Source organism: Scyliorhinus canicula, chromosome 5 (assembly GCF_902713615.1).
Source record: "Scyliorhinus canicula chromosome 5, sScyCan1.1, whole genome shotgun sequence".
NCBI classification, from domain to species: domain Eukaryota; kingdom Metazoa; phylum Chordata; class Chondrichthyes; order Carcharhiniformes; family Scyliorhinidae; genus Scyliorhinus; species Scyliorhinus canicula.
Genome location: NC_052150.1, coordinates 53,712,096 through 53,728,482, shown reverse-complemented (window position 1 = coordinate 53,728,482; position 16,387 = coordinate 53,712,096). Strand labels below are relative to the sequence as shown.

The 16,387-nt window shown below is 43.4% G+C and overlaps 1 protein-coding gene across 5 annotated transcripts in view; it reads right to left on the bottom strand.

Annotated features, from left to right (window-relative positions):
- LOC119965988 (mitochondrial calcium uniporter regulator 1-like) overlaps positions 1-16,387 on the bottom strand; it is a 77,970-nt gene that overhangs the window by 22,625 nt on the left and 38,958 nt on the right. For 2 of the 5 annotated variants that reach the window (XM_038797083.1, XM_038797084.1), the window contains exons 7-9: positions 9,666-9,719; positions 8,028-8,142; positions 1,613-1,682 (exon numbers count right to left, since the gene is read on the bottom strand). In XM_038797083.1, the coding sequence (XP_038653011.1) occupies positions 1,633-1,682; positions 8,028-8,142; positions 9,666-9,719 (219 nt within the window). In that variant the 3' untranslated portion in view covers positions 1,613-1,632. Of the gene's footprint in view, positions 1-1,155; positions 1,683-6,055; positions 6,686-8,027; positions 8,143-9,665; positions 9,720-16,387 lie in introns of those variants that run through there. The other 3 variants (XM_038797082.1, XM_038797086.1, XM_038797085.1) reach the window with 2 other exon arrangements.

Here is a 16,387-nt window from a genome sequence, read left to right as displayed (position 1 = left end):
CATGCCCTGCACATGCACCCCTGGTCACAGCAGGGGCCCCTGGGCAATGGATCCCAGACCCTGTACCCCAGACACCCGCTGGAAGCGTTACCTGGACCAGGTGCTGGTTCTCTCCCCAATCCACACACCCACCCTCTGTCGCAGGGATGTTCTCAGTGCTCTGGCCGAGCGCTTGGGTGTTAAAATGTTGGTTGCTGCCTCTGTGGTGTTGCTGCCTCCAGACTTCAGGCGAAGTGTCCAGGCCTCACAGCCTAATTGGGATGCTAGGCAGTAACAACTGCTTGTCTCATGGAGCATGCATACAGAAATCCATTTGAGCTGTGAAGTGCTCACATTACTAGAATTGCCAATTCCCTATTAGCAATAGCCTTCAGCTGTGCAGCCAGCAGCCACCACGGTCAATGGGAGTTAAAGTGACCACCATATTACCACAGACGTGGCTCTGTCCTGGGGATGCTTGGTGGGACAGATAGGCAGCAGCTGTATACACGATCCGGGAGGCGGCATACCAGGTCCGCAGGCGCTGGGCCACATGCCCCCTCCCCCCGCCAAGCCCCGGGGCGCCCCCTCTGCCCCGCCAAGCCCCGAGGTGCCCCCTCCCCCCTGCCAAGCCCCGGGGCGCCCCCCCCCCCCCCCGCCAAGCCCCAGGGTGCCCCCTCCCCCTGCCAAGCCCCAGGGCGACCCCCCCCTTCACACACTGGGGCAATGGCCCCAGTGACCCCAGGTTGGCTGTCCGATTTCAAAGATGGTTACTCATCTCCTTGGATCCCCACTGCAGCCGTTGCGCTAGCTTTACGTTTTTAAATAGGTCTAGTAAACGCCGTCCATGTGACCGCTCACTGGGGAGGTGGTTAGATCATGGGTGACCATTCGATAGGGGGTCCTTCTCGTTAATGGTACAGAGATTAGATTTAATTGGTAATTATTGGTTGCTGGTCCAGATCTCGCCAAGGGGAGCGGACTGGTTAGATTGGAAATCAATCTGCGCCCAGCGTTGTTCCCGATTTCGGCCTCACCCACGATTTAACCAGCCTGCTCGTTCTCGCGCCCTGTATGACGAGGCTAGTGTTATATTACAGGAGTGTAATATACATGCTACTCATCTTTCTTGCCGAGTTATACTTAATTTGATGATAAATAGGCAAAGTCTTCCAGTTGATGACAAATTATTTATTGAGTAACAAAATTATATACTTGTGGGCTCTTTACTTTAATACTTTGACTAGTAGTGGAACGAACAAACATTAAATTAACAATGAATACAATATACTACACTGAGCTGGTCACACTTCTATCCTCTAGCTACAACACACACGAAGAGAAGGAGGGCGGGAAAACTGCTTGAGCTTGCTTATATAGTCCCTGTTCATGTTGCCATCCAGTGATCATCTGACTGTACTGACTGCACATTAACTAATCATGTATTTACATATAGAGATCACTACAGCTGGTGGATCATGTCCGTGGTGTGTCTGATAAATTCATGTCCAAATTCCAGACATTGGTGAAAGCACAAAGAGATTGAATGGTGGTACATGTTCATTAGTACATTTACCCAAAGCTTTTGACTAAAATTGACATCTGACTACAATGGGAATGCAAGAGGGCATACCTGTGACTCGTCAGCAGTTTCTATCGAAAACGAAAGCCAATAGCACTTCTTAACGTCACAAAGAGTTCAGCTAAAACATACACAGCAGAGAGAAGAGGAATGAAGAGTTACACAGACACAGCAAGTTATACTTGTGCTCGGTTTAGATTTTAAATTCCACAACAATCATTATTACATAAAATCTGTTTGTACAACTACAGCTCCAGAAACAAGCTTCAATATTTTTGGGGCAATGAAATCGCAACCCGTTTTCCAGTTTTAATTTCCACGGGAGGCATATATCTCTCGTGGTAACGACATCAAATATGAACTTTTGAATACTTTAGGGTCATTTCAGAAAATTAGAAAACCATTGGCAGTGTCTGGCATGCCATGTGTCTGTTTATTGTCTGGCAAAACAAATTCATCCATTTTCTGTGAATCAACTAAAACAAGTCACTGGGGACATCTCAAGAAACTTCTCCAAATTCTGCATTTTTCCTCACATCCTCAGTGCTGTGAAGACTTCAGAATGTTCCTTTCTCATGTTGTCAGAGTTCACATTTCACTCCATAGTTCTTATGGATTTGCATCGTTTTTTTTTTTTTTCGTTTCAACCTTTGGAGATCCCCACGCCGTTTTAGTGTCAATGAAGTATCTTTGAAGTGTAATCATTGTCAATGGTGGGAAGATGGAATGGAGGGAGTGTGTTGTATCTTCGGAATGTGAAGTTTATTCAATTTACGGTTGCCGGTTGTTGGTGAGACATTGTTGAAACTCAGTAGAAATTCAAGTTAAAAACTTGTCAGGTGCAAATAAGAATTGTTTTATTTGAAGTTCATTGGTTACAACTTGAATTTCATTTAAAAGGTAGTTTGTAGACAATTTGATTTTCTTCAAAGAATCACAGGAATTATCTTCTGAGACAATAGCCTGAACACAATTTTAAAAGTCAAAGGCTGAAGTCAAAGTTTGAAAATGAAATAGGAATACAGAACTCTTTTCTAATTCTCTTCCTTTACTTTCTCTCTCTCTCTCTCTTTCCTGTCTCTTTCTCTGTCTCTTTCTTCCTTTCTTTCTCTGTCTCTTTCTGTCTCTTCTTTCTCTGTCTCTTTCTGTCTAAAACGGTGGCCAAATCATCCATGGATATACTCTTTCATATCTGTCTTAAGCGATCCGATCACACCCCAATATAATCCTAATTGGTTTAAGCTATATTCAAAACACATTTGATTTGATAACAAGCCGTCCATCCTCACGATGCAACGCCACTTCCAATTGTTGCTTATCTGCAACAATTGAGACGTTATGTCATCTCATCATACTATAATTTCGAAAATATAATTGAAACTGTTTTTTGACACAGTCTAAAATGTTTCGGCTTGCATACGTTATGGAATGTGGTTCAGGCTGTTAGCACAAGTGGCCTGAAATCAGAACAATGGAGCCTTTAATGCTTCCGATTATTGCCATGAGATTCAGCCCATGCCCTTGGAAAAATGTGATGTTTTTATCAGTGGTTCTGTGTTTCCCAAACTCCTGTCTGAGTTTGGAAATTGTATGCTTCTTTCATTTTAAAACTGGGATTTAATATTTATGCTTTAAACAGCCTTCTTACCTATATTAAGTGTATTTAAAATACCTGACTTCTACAGAGAGATCAGACATGAACTAACTGAACAGTGATACAGACTCATGGCGAATAGCCATGTTAAATAGCAATTGTCAATACCCATGTTATTATAATTGCCAAGATTATAACACAACACAAATGCCAAGAATTTAGTACTGCCACACCTCAGGGCAACTTGCTTAATCATAGAATTTGATCCTCGCACTAACACTAAAACTAGCAGGATTATATGTAGTTTATATATTGTTGAGAAAAAGAGGGCACGCTGTCGAAGCTTTTCATTTTGCACTGATCAGCCAAGATGAAAAGCTTCGGCAACATGTCTCTTTTTTCAGCAATATTCAAGTTTTGTACTTCCAAGCAACGACTTATTCCTGGAAGGAAGGGGTTATCTTCTGAGGAAAGATGGGACAGATTGGGTCCGTATCTATTGGAGTTTTAACAAATGAGAGGTGATCTTATTGAACGGGATTCGGGGGGGCTTGATAGGGTGGACAGTGAAAGGATCTCTCGTCTCTCTTGCGCAGAGACTAGAAGCAAGGGGCACAGTTTATGCCAGCCGTGGTTCAGTTGGTAGCTCTCTCACCTCTGAGTCAGAAGGTTGTGGGTTCAAATCCCTGTCCAGGGAGCTAAGGAAAAATAAAATCATATCCGACATTCCTCATCCCAGCACTGAGGCAGTGCTACACCGTTGTAATTTCCTTCCTTCTTTCTTTCAAAGATTTTGTTCACAAAATTATGTGGGGCATTGACAGAGTGGATAGTCAAAAGCTTTTTCCAAGAGTGGAAGAGTCAATTACATCAGAGACATAGGTTTACGGTGCGAGGGAAGTTTTTTTTTTAAACACAGAGGCTAGTGGGTGCCTAGAACTCGCTGCCGGAAATGGTGGAAGCAGGTACAATACAGTAGTCCCCCTTTATAACGCGGGTGTTGGGGTCCAAGACAGCCACCCGCGAGCCGCGGATATCCACGATGGGGGTTTTAAATTTATTTTAAAATCTATGCTAGCGCTTCCCATTGAGAGTCTACGGGGGGGGGTGGGGGGAGAGGTCAGACCCCTGTAGACTCTCAATGGGAAGCGCTAGCATAGATTTTTAAATAAATTTAAAACCCCCATCGTGGATCTAGTTAAAACAGTGTCAATTTCAGCGGCCGGCTCACTTTGATCCGGAGAGGGAAGCTGCTCTCTCACTGAAACAATCAGCCGGCCGCTGAAATTGACACAACTGACAGTTGGGGTCCATAAGCCCCCCCGCGGTATATCGTATTGCGGAGCGCGGTATAACGGGGGACTACTGTAGTGCAGTTTAAGGGATGTCTTGACAAACACATGAATAGGATGAGGAGAGGGATATGGACCCCGGAAGTGTAGATTTTAGGTTAGGCGGGCAGCATGGTTGGCGCAGGCTTGGAGGGCCGAAGGGCTTGTTCCTGTGCTTTACTTACTTTTCTTTGTTCTTTTAAAAATAATAGGTCTCCTTTTAAGATGGTACATTTTTGCTTGTTTTTCCTGAATGAATTGACTTCTACTGGGAAAATACCACCGGAAAAAGTCACCTTCTTGTATCTCATCCACGTGACTTTTCTGCATCAAAGAATGTAGGTGGTACGTGTTGACTGGCTGGTCACCATAAAATACATTACCGACCAGTCCCCATGCATGCACTATCCAGCAGGAATGACTGAGAAAGTCCTTAATTCTCTTTCTCGGTGTTTGCACATTCTCCCTGTGTCTGCAAGGGTCTCAGCCCCACAGCCCAGAAGATGTGCAGGGTAGATGGATTGGCCACGGTAAATTGCCTCTTACTGGAAAAGAAAGTACAAAGGGGGCGGCATGTGGCGCAGTGGTTAGCACTAGGCCTGCGGCACTGAGGACCCGCGTGCAAATCCTGGCCCTGGGTCACTGTCCGTGTGTAGTGTGCACATTCTCCCCATGTCTGCGTGGGTTTCACCCCCACAACCCAAAGATGTGCAGGTTAGGTGGACTGGCCATGCAAATTGGAAAACAATAATTGGGTGGTCTAATTTTTTTTTTAATTACAAAGAAAAACATTTTCTCTCTCTTTCTGCACGATGGCAGAGGTCAAAATGTAGCATTTAAGTTCTGCCAGGGCCCAGGTCAACTAACTCAACACGAATTGAGAACTGAACACGTTATACCAGCCAAAACATGTCAGATTCAAATACGGATGGTTAATTTGCTGTCCCAATAATGCTTTTCCATTTCCAATTGGTCTGAACACTATTTGTGCGTTTAATTTTGAAAATGGCAAGAAATTTCCTCAAGATAAATTAAATAATATATTTATTCAAGTTCTTACTTAAAATGTAATTAACAATCGGAAAGATCAATCAGGCGAAGTAGTAGAAACAAGTACTGGTGTAAATCTGAGCTTAAAGTCCGACAGAATGTTAATTCATTTGGCTTTTCTTGTATACATTATCTACACTTTTTTTAAAAACTAGTTTATTACAAAACATCGCGGAATCAGATTCGATGAAACGATGGGCACTGACATGTGATACTCCACTGATTGAAATTGATACATCATTCACAAAACTCGCCTGGCACCACTGGGAACTAATGAAAAATGAAATGAAAATGAAAATCGCTTATTGTCACGAGTAGGCTTCAATGAAGTTACTGTGAAAAGCCCCTAGTCGCCACATTCCGGCGCCTATCCGGGGAGGCTGGTACGGGAATAAATCATTCCTGAAATGCTTTTGATATTAATGAGATTAACCCCAGCACCAGCCAATGACAGTTTATCAACAAATAGCTCATTAATAGTCATGATCTCTACCAAATGAATTAGAAACAATGCAAACATAAATTTAAAAATGTAACTTTATCAATTATTTCTTTGGTTTCTGTACATGTGAAAATATCCCAAACTTGTCTCTTCACAGTTAAACAACAATTACTGATGAGCATACAGAACTTTTTTTCATGCACCCTAGAAGTCAAAGCTATTACTATGACAAACAGCAATTTGTGCATCATTTTACAATTCTGAACTTTAGAACAACTTTTTGGTTGCCCAAAAAAAGAGAAAAAATTGAAGAAAGTAATACGAGTTTGTGGTTTAAAAAAAAAAGGCAATATGGCTTTAAATGGTTAAATTAGTACAAAATTTACAGGTGCACTCCTCACAATTTACATTACAGTAGTCACACATCTTTTACCAGCACCAAATTTGGTAACAAGATTAATACATATGATATATAAAAGTTCAGTAGATTTACACAAATATTTTAAGTGAATTAATATGTAAAAGTCTTGATTCTTTAAGGCATCCAAGCTTTTCGGACAATTGTGTCCCAGATATTTATAAACAATCACTATGGTTCATTTTCCTGATATGTTGAGGATGAATGTTTAAGGTCCAGTGAGGGATTAAATTTCATACCCAGATGCGATAAAATCCAAGTACAATGGTAAGACATGTGAAAATTGAACCTACAAGGAAACATTCATCAAGATCAATGGCAAGGTTGTCATTTGTACATTACTTCACCAGTTCGACAGTTAATTAATCAAAATGAAACTGTTGTATTTACATTGCAATTAATTAATTCCAATCATAGCATCGCTACAGTGCAGGCGTCCATTCGAACCATCAAGTCTGTGCCAACCCTCCAAAATAGTACTCTACCTAGGGCCACTCCCCCCACTCTATCTGCATAACTCTGTGCATTGATCATGGCCACCCAACATGCACATCTTCGGACTAATGGACAAAACCGGAGCACCTGGAAGCAAACCACGCAGACATAGGGAGAATGTGCAAACTCCACACAGTCTACCGAGGCCAGAATCGAACTCGGGTCCCTGGTACTATGAGGCAGCAGTGCTAACCACTGATCTGCCCACGTAGGGGAGCATCCTCCACATCTGGATCCTCAGATTTGCATTGCTAAAACCTGCTCTTTACTCTGACATATGAATCACAGACCCATGAAAATCTGTCTTTCTGATCCCACCATTGGGATGAGGGAGAGGGTTTTTGCCAATATAAACAGAGAGAATCTGAAACAAGCACCCCCACACCGCTAGGATTCAAACAAAACAAGTATCAATGTTAAAGAGCTTCAAACAATTTTAAGAGAGAACCACAGATCCTTCAAAAGATATTTGAAAGATTGAAGTGTACAGTACAGCTATTAAAAAGTAACATGCTTGGAAATTACATACAACTCAAATTGACAGGTACATCTGAAAAATAATCCTTTGCCCACCTATTATTGCTTGATCACAATTAACAAGCAACTATTACTATAAAGCATCTTTCATTCATTCTTGATTTCTATTTTACCTAATTTGAATGTTAGATATGCTATAAATGTTGTGACTATCATACAGATGATCAAGCACCCCCCCCCCCCCCCCCCACCTACCGCAAATGTGCAAATAACATACAGAAGAATTTACAACATATGCAGTAGAACATAGAACAGTACAGCACAGAACAGGCCCTTCGGCCCTCGATGTTGTGCCGAGCAATGGTCACCCTACTCCAACCCACGTATCCACCCTATACCCGTAACCCAACAACCCCCCCCCCCCTTAACCTTACTTTTTAGGACACTACGGGCAATTTAGCATGGCCAATCCACCTAACCCGCACATCTTTGGACTGTGGGAGGAAACCGGAGCACCTGGAGGAAACCCACGCACACACGGGGAGGACGTGCAGACTCCGCACAGACAGTGACCCAGCTGGGAACTGAACCTGGGACCCTGGAGCTGTGAAGCATTTATGCTAACCACCATGCTCACTATCAATTTCAAACAATCTTACCTGCTAAATATTTAATGGTATCAAGTTTGTGGGATTCCAAGAGGGTTTTGAGTCCTGCTACTTCAGTGTCTATCATTCGGTTTATTTGAGTCACAGCCCGGTTTTGCTGAGAATGCTGAAAATTAGATAGGAGCTAAATCAAAACCTCCGACAGTGACATTAGGCAGCTTATAAAAAGCCAAACAAAGCACACCAACAAACAGATAACGCCAGAGACTATTGCAGAGAAATCCAGGAGCTCAACTGTTCAACAGAGGGTGCGATTCTCCCAAAGATTTCAAAGTTAATTTATGGAGGGTTTCTCAGGGAGTTTCCCACCAGCGCTGCTGCCGAGTTTCCCACCGCTGTTCAATGACAGAAGTCACTTTTTGGGCATTGGGAAGTTTCTCACTGGTTTAGTCCACAGTTTCTTTTAGCACTGGGGAGCTGAACTCCAAGATCAAGCACCAAAAGGGTGCCCCGATCTCGGAGTGAGCTTGTGGTTCCCCCACACCACACCACCCATGGGCAATGTCATCCCCCACACATATGGGCATTACCCCACATCCCCCAAGTGAGGACACCCTGCTTTAGGGTACCTGGGGGTCCGCCCTCTTCAGTCCCCCCAGGCCCCCGTCCAGCACCCTCTCCCTTCTAGGACCCACACCCATCAAACTCCCCAACCTCCCGGAGGCCCCTACTTACTTGCCCTCCCCTCCCCCCTCATTTCGTGGGCATGGCCCTCCTCGCCCCATGACCCTTGGCAGTGCCACCCTGGCACTCAGGAACCCTTGTACTGCCACCCTGGCACCCAAGGTAATGCACCTGTTGGCTTTGCAGTACTCTGACCACCCAGGGGTCTCCTGCGGGGCCGTTCCACCTGGTTGACATTGATGTGGACTAGCACTGATCTGTGCCAAGTTGCAGCCTCCCTGGGGAGGCCGAAGAATCCAAGGAGGCCGGTGGATCCTGCGTAGGTAGGTTGTAAGTAGGTTTACAAACTATTTCCATGGGTGTCATTTGGTCCCGCCCTTTTGAGGCAGGGTTCCGACTCAGACGTCTTGCGGGACTCTGGAGCACCTCGCAAAGCGCAGAGCCTGTCAGGAGGCGGGCTGGAAGCTTCTCCTAGCGTTCTTCGCTCGTGTTCCACTTAAGTGGCCGGAGAATAACGCCCCGAGTGTCAGTCTCTGAGTTGCAATGTCCTAGGTTCAAGACCCAATCCAGCACTTGAGCACAAAAAACAAGGCTGACACTCCAGTGCTTAACTGCAGGAGGTTGCCTTTTGTATCAAATGTTAGTGCTCTCTTAGGTTAATGGAAATGATTCCGTGGCACTATTTTTAAGAATAGGAGAGTTATCCCTGGTACAGTATAGAGTCATAAGAGCTTTTGTGAACAATGTGTTCCCCTCAATCAGCATCACAAAAATAGATTATCTGGTCATTATCGTGCTACTGTTCGTGAGCATTTGAGTGAATTGGCAGCCAGTTTCCTACATTACTACACTTCAAAGATGCTTCATTTGGCCTCGAGTCGTCTGGTGGTCATGAAAAGTGCTGTGTAAATGCCAGTCTTTCTTTCTCTTTTAAGTTTCAATCGAAGGAAGGTAATATGGGCATGTGAGGAATTACATAATTAAATTTCAGAAGATAATTCTCACCAACTCTACAATTTCTGCTCTGGTTTCCAGTACTCTCCTTTCGTGCTCTGTTGACTAAAGAGACAGACAAAAAGTGTCACAAGTGATACTGAAAGCAACACCAAAAGTAGAATACAAAATTCAAATAGGCAGCTCGGTGTGGCATTTAGTATGGGTGTTCAAATTTATCATGTCAATTTATTTACCAAAATAAAATCCATTTTATGTGCTAAACAATAACCTTAAAAACAAGGTTCTCAAGAACAGCAAGTGCGAAGGCAATATGTTCTAAAGAAGTCAAGGGCTGAAATTCTTAAATTAAATTTGTTGTGCATTTTGTTTGTTCTACACTTGGTATACATAATAGTGCATCATCAAATACTTTCCTCATAAGAACATAAGAACTAGGAGCAGGAATAGGCCATCTGGCCCCTCGGGCCTGCTCCGCCATTCAATGAGATCATGGCTGATCTTTTGTGGACTCAGCTCCACTTTCCGGCCCGAACACCATAACCCTTAATCCCTTTAATCTTCAAAAAACTATCTTTACCTTAAAAACATGTAATGAAGGAGCCTCTACTGCTTCACTGGGCAAGGAATTCCATAGATTCACAACCCTTTGGGTGAAGAAGTTCCTCCTAAACTCAGTCCTAAATCTACTTCCCCTTATTTTGAGGCTATGCCCCCTAGTTCTGCTTTCACTCGCCAGTGGAAACAACCTGCCCGCATCTATTCTATCTATTCCCTTCATAATTTTATATGTTTCTATAAGATCCCCACTCATCCTTCTAAATTCCAACGAGTACAGTCCCAGTCTACTCAACCTCTCCTCGTAATCCAACCCCTTCAGCTCTGGGATTAACCTAGTGAATCTCCTCTGCACACCCTCCAGCGCCAGTACGTCCTTTCTCAAGTAAGGAGACCAAAACTGTACACAATACTCCAGGTGTGGCCTCACTAACACCTTATACAATTGCAGCATACCCTCCCGAGTCTTAAACTCCATCCCTCTAGCAATGAAGGACAAAATTCCATTTGCCTTCTTAATCACCTGTTGCACCTGTAAACCAACTTTTTGCTACTCATGCACTAGCACACCCAGGTCTCTCTGCACAGCAGCATGTTTTAATATTTTATTATTTAAATAATAATCCCGTTTGCTGTTATTCCTACCAAAATGGATAACCTCACATTTGTCAACATTGTATTTCATCTGCCAGACCCTAGCCCATTCACTTAACCTATCCAAATCCCTCTGCAGACTTCCAGTATCCTCTGCACTTTTCGCTTTACCACTTATCTTAGTGTCGTCTGCAAACTTGGACACATTGCCCTTGGTCCCCAACTCCAAATCATCTATGTAAATTGTGAACAATTGTGGGCCCAACACTGATCCCTGAGGGACACCACTAGCTACAGATTGCCAACCAGAGAAACACCGATTAATCCCCACTCTTTGCTTTCTATTAATTAACCAATCCTCTATCCATGCTGCTACTTTACCCTTAATGCCATGCATCTTTATCTTATGCAGCAACCTTTTGTGTGGCACCTTGTCAAAGGCTTTCTGGAAATCCAGATATACCACATCCATTGGCTCGCCGTTATCTACCGCACTGGTAATGTCCTCAAACAATTCCACTAAATTAGTTAGGCACGACCTGCCCTTTATGAACCCATGCTGCGTCTGCCCAATGGGACAATTTCTATCCAGATGCCTCGCTATTTCTTCCTTGATGATAGATTCCAGCATCTTCCCTACTACCGAAGTTAAGCTCACTGGCCGATAATTACCCGTTCTCTGCCTACCTCCTTTTTTAAACAGTGGTGTCACGTTTGCTAATTTCCAATCCCCTGGGACCACCCCAGAGTCTAGTGAATTTTGGTAAATTATCACTAGTGCATTTGCAATTTCCCTAGCCATCTCTTTTAGCACTCTGGGATGCATTCCATCAGGGCCAGGAGACTTGTCTACCTTTAGCCCCATTAGCTTGCCCATCACTACCTCCTTCGTGATAACAATCCTCTCAAGGTCCTCACCTGTCATAGCCTCATTTCTATCAGTCACTGGCATGTTATTTGTGTCTTCCACTGTGAAGACCAACCCAAAAAACCTGTTCAGTTCCTCAGCCATTTCCTCATCTCCCATTATTAAAACTCCCTTCTCATCCTCTGAAGGACCAATATTTACCTTAGCCACTCCTTTTTGTTTTATATATTTGTAGAAACTTTTACTATCTGTTTTTATATTCTGAGCACGTTTACTCTCATAATCTATCTTACTCTTCTTTAGTAGCTTTCTGTTGCCCGCTAAAGATTTCCCAGTCCTCTAGTCTCCCACTAATCTTTGCCACTTTGTATGCTTTTTCCTTCAATTTGATACTCTCCCTTATTTCCTCAGATATCCACGGTCGATTTTCCCTCTTTCTACCGTCCTTCCTTGTTGGTATAAACCTTTGCTGAGCACTGTGAAAAATCGCTTGGAAGGTTCTCCACTGTTCCACCATAAAGTATTTGCTCCCAGTCTACCTTAGCTAGTTCTTCTCTCATCCCAGTGTAATCTCCTTTGTTTAAGCACAAAACACGAGTATTTGATTTTACCTTCTCACCCTCCATCTGTATTTTAAATTCCACCATATTGTGATCGCTCCTTCCGAGAGGATCCCTAACTATGAGATCATGAATCAATCCTGTCTCATTACACAGGACAAGATCTCATGCTTAACTCGGATGGGATTCTCCGGCCACCCTTTGCCAGGCGACCGGAAATTTCCACCCAAGGTCAATAGACCTTTACATGATCCGCGTCCCATCCGTGGTGATCTAGCAGCGGATAGGGCAGAAGAATCCAGCCCAAAAGACTATTCCTGTATTCTTTCACTCCAAACTCTCAGGTGCTGAGGTGTGTACAACAGAAATACGAGTTACTGAGATGATCCTATTTAAAATTTAGCACTGAAAAGGAATTAACATTACCAGGCAACACAAGTTAAGACTATCAACAAGTCAGGTTGATTGAAAGTAAAATTAAACATTAGCATAAAGTTAATACAATAGATTTCACCTGATTATAGAGGTTTTACCTTGTACATCCCGATGTACAAAAAGAAGTGACACTTTGCTACATCCAACACTAGCAAAACCTGAAAACATAATAATACTAATTTCTATTTTTCACTTAACTATCGCAAAGCAGCAGCTGTAGGAAATTGGTATTGGGACGGCACGGTGGTGCAGTGGTTAGCACTGCTGCCTACGGGGCACTGAGGACCAGAGATCGATCCTGGCCCCAGGTCACTGTTTGTGCGGAGTTTGCACATTCTTCCCGTGTCTGCGTGGGCTTCACCCCCACAACCCAAAGATGGACAGGGTAGGTGGATTGGCCACGTTAAATTGCCACTTAATTGGGAAAAAAACTGATTGCGCACTCTAAATTTTAAAGAAAAGAAATTGGGGTGAGGTGGCGGTGATGGGTCAGGGTCAACAAATTCTTGATACAGTGTCAAGCTTCAGATGGATGAAGCCCTCAAACCTGCTGCAGCAGAAGATGCTACATACAAATTATTATTCAATATATAAAACAGTCAAATCCATAAGGGATAAACTGATGATCTGCTTCCTTCACTCAAGCGGATTTGGGATAAGTCTTCCAATAATAGCTAACTCACTTCCCTCACCACACCGTCACTCACGTCTTAAATATAATTTGCATCACGATTAAGCTGGGCCTCCTAAAATTAGACAAATGGTGTGGCAATTATACTTTCCAGCCTGGGTCACTGGATAGTAATCAGGCTTGGCAACTGATTTCCCCCCCAAGAGGCCAATTGCAAAAACCTTACCATTACCTAAAGAGAGATCAACTAATTCATCATTAAATGTTGGTTGAACTGAAGACTTCCCTGGTCTGTATGACTCTACTCTACACAAGAGAGTCCATTTACCATAGCTACTAGCGGTGGAATCCCAACATAACTGGAAGAATTCCACTCAGAGATGGACGAGATAAGGATTTCCCCTTGCTGGACCTCCTTTTTGCAGCTAGAATTCTGGGTATTATAAAACACAGTGTTGCTAGAGTACACATGGCAGAACACTGCATTCCACTTCTTTATAGAATCCCCTACAGTGCAGAAGGAGGCCATTCCGCCCCTCAGGTCTGCACCGACCACCCAAAAGAGCACTCCACCCGGACCCACTCTTCCACCCTATCACCCTAACCCCCCAACTAATGTTTTGGACACTAAGGGGCAACTTTTTTAAAAATCCTGCAGGAAGTAACACACCTCCTGACTCTCCAAAGCCTGTTTGCCATCCATAAGGCTCACACCAGGAACATTCTCCGTTTGCCTGGATGAATGCAGCTCCAATAACACTCAGGGGCACATCATCTAGGACAAAGCAGCCCACTTAATTGGCATCCCATTCACCACCTTAAACATTCACCCCTCAACCATGAACGCACATGGCAGCAGTTTGTACCATCTGCAAGACACATGGCAGAAATTGACCAATGATCATTCGACAGTACTTTCCAAACCCATGATTTCTTGCCACCTCGAAGGACAAGGGCAGCAGATGCATGGGATCAGCACCACCTGCAAGTTTCCCAACAAGCCACACACTATCCTCAGTTGGAACTACACCACTGTTCCTTCACTGTCACTGGGTCAAAAGTCTGGAACTCCCTTCCGAACAGCACTGAGGGTGTTTATACACCACATGTGCTGCAGCAGGTTAAGAAGTTGGCTCATCACAACCTTCTCATGGGCTATTGGGGGTGAATGCGGGCCCAGCCAGCAAAGTATACATCCCGTGACAGAATTTTTGGAAAATTGTCCAAGGAACAGCTGGGTTTAAAAAATACGATTTAAAGCTGAAGAAAAACAAGCACTTTTAACTATTATTCCTCCAAAAATCAATGTTGTTCACCCACTGAAAATTCTAACCACACAAACCATCAACGTTGGTACGGTTAATAAAGAAATTCCATTAGGGGAAAATCCACATAAGGAAACTGTCACGTGATTATTTGACATTGACAGTTATTGTAAAATGATTATGTACATCATAAAATTGAGGCAGTTAACACAGCAAGGAGGGCACTTCTTAAAAGTGAGTGTAAATCTCTGGTTTGACTATGCAAGATTTTTAAAGAGCCTTATTGTACATTCCGATCAACAGAACCATTAAAAGGATATCATAATTCACTGACAGTGGAAAATACGAAATAATGGGCTTCAGAGTGAGGGGGAGAAAAACAGATTTAATTTGTTTCGGGTTTAAACCAACAGAAAAGAGATCTTGCTTTCTCTTGCCTCCAACAACACCTAGTAAACAGCAAGTTTTAGCAACACAACCAAATGGGTCTTTGACTAACAGCTACAAAAAGCAAATGTTTCCCATTTCTGCTTAGGGATGCAAAGTATTCATTCCAGTTTGATATGATAAAACACCATGCCAAGTTAAGGGAAAAATATCCATTCCCAGGTTTACTCCCAAGGCATCCATAAATGATGCCGACTGAAAACACATGCACACGAATCCTCTCGTTCAACTTTAAATACAGAAATGATTATATTGTAATCCAAACAAACAATATCAGAGACAGCAATTATTGCTATTTGCAGCACAAATGCAAGAAATGGAGGGTAACAAAGACTAAGGCCAATTTTTCTGAGGTCACATTCAACATTATTACTCAGCACTAGCTAGGAAACTGAACTGTATTCTGGCCTAGTACCAGTTCCATGGCTTGAATCTCCTAACATTGGGACCGATGAATTACTCAATGTAATCTGATGTGCATCAAGACCCTGAGAAAGTCACGACACTTACACTTACAGTACTTATGGAGAAAGTTGAAACTTCTGATAGCTGGTTTTACGCTGCCTGGATTATTCCATAATTTGTTATGATAGTGGAATGAAATGGCCATAACTACACACACTTGGTCTGTTTGCTCTATGTCCACTGTGATTTTTAAAGATTAACTTTGAGCTTTTCCAAGGAGATGTAAAGCCTGTTCAGGAGCACAGCCCTAACCAAACCAGCTGGTGTTCTCCAGTGTTTTGTTATGCTCTTGATGTAGCATAAGCTGCTTCCTTGATGTACACTCTGACAAAGGAAGGTTCAGACTTGGAGATAGCTTTAACACGTCTATTAAGCTGCTAACAATTCTCCTACTTGGATTCGACTCTCCCGTTAATCCTGCTATAGCTACTCAGGCTGACGAACCAATCTGCTACAATCCAGGTGGTGGGTGTGATGTGTTGAATCAACCCTGTGTACACACTGAGTGTCTCCACTGGAAAGAGGAAGATCATGTGTGCTGTGTCCTTTTTATATGGGTTGGTGTAATGCCCCCCCTGTGGTAGTGTCACCTCTGTGTGTATCGTGAATGCCGATTGGTCGTGTTCTATCTTACTGACCTATTCGTTGACTGTGTGTGTGTCATGTCTCTGGTGCTCCCTCTAGTGTCTATCTAGTCTACGTGTATTTACATTAACCCCTTGTGTATTTACAGTGATGCATATCACCACATCCAGCACAACAACCCCCCAAATAGCCCACCACAAACCCCCTCTCCCAACAACGTTCACCCCAACTCACCTTGCAGAATCCTTGGCTCCTGTCTGACTGATAGTGGAAGAGTCAGCATTGTTGGGGTTTGTAAGGGGGCGATGAGCATTGTCAGGGGAGTTGGGGGGGGGGGGGGGGGGCAAACATTATTTGTGGAGGGT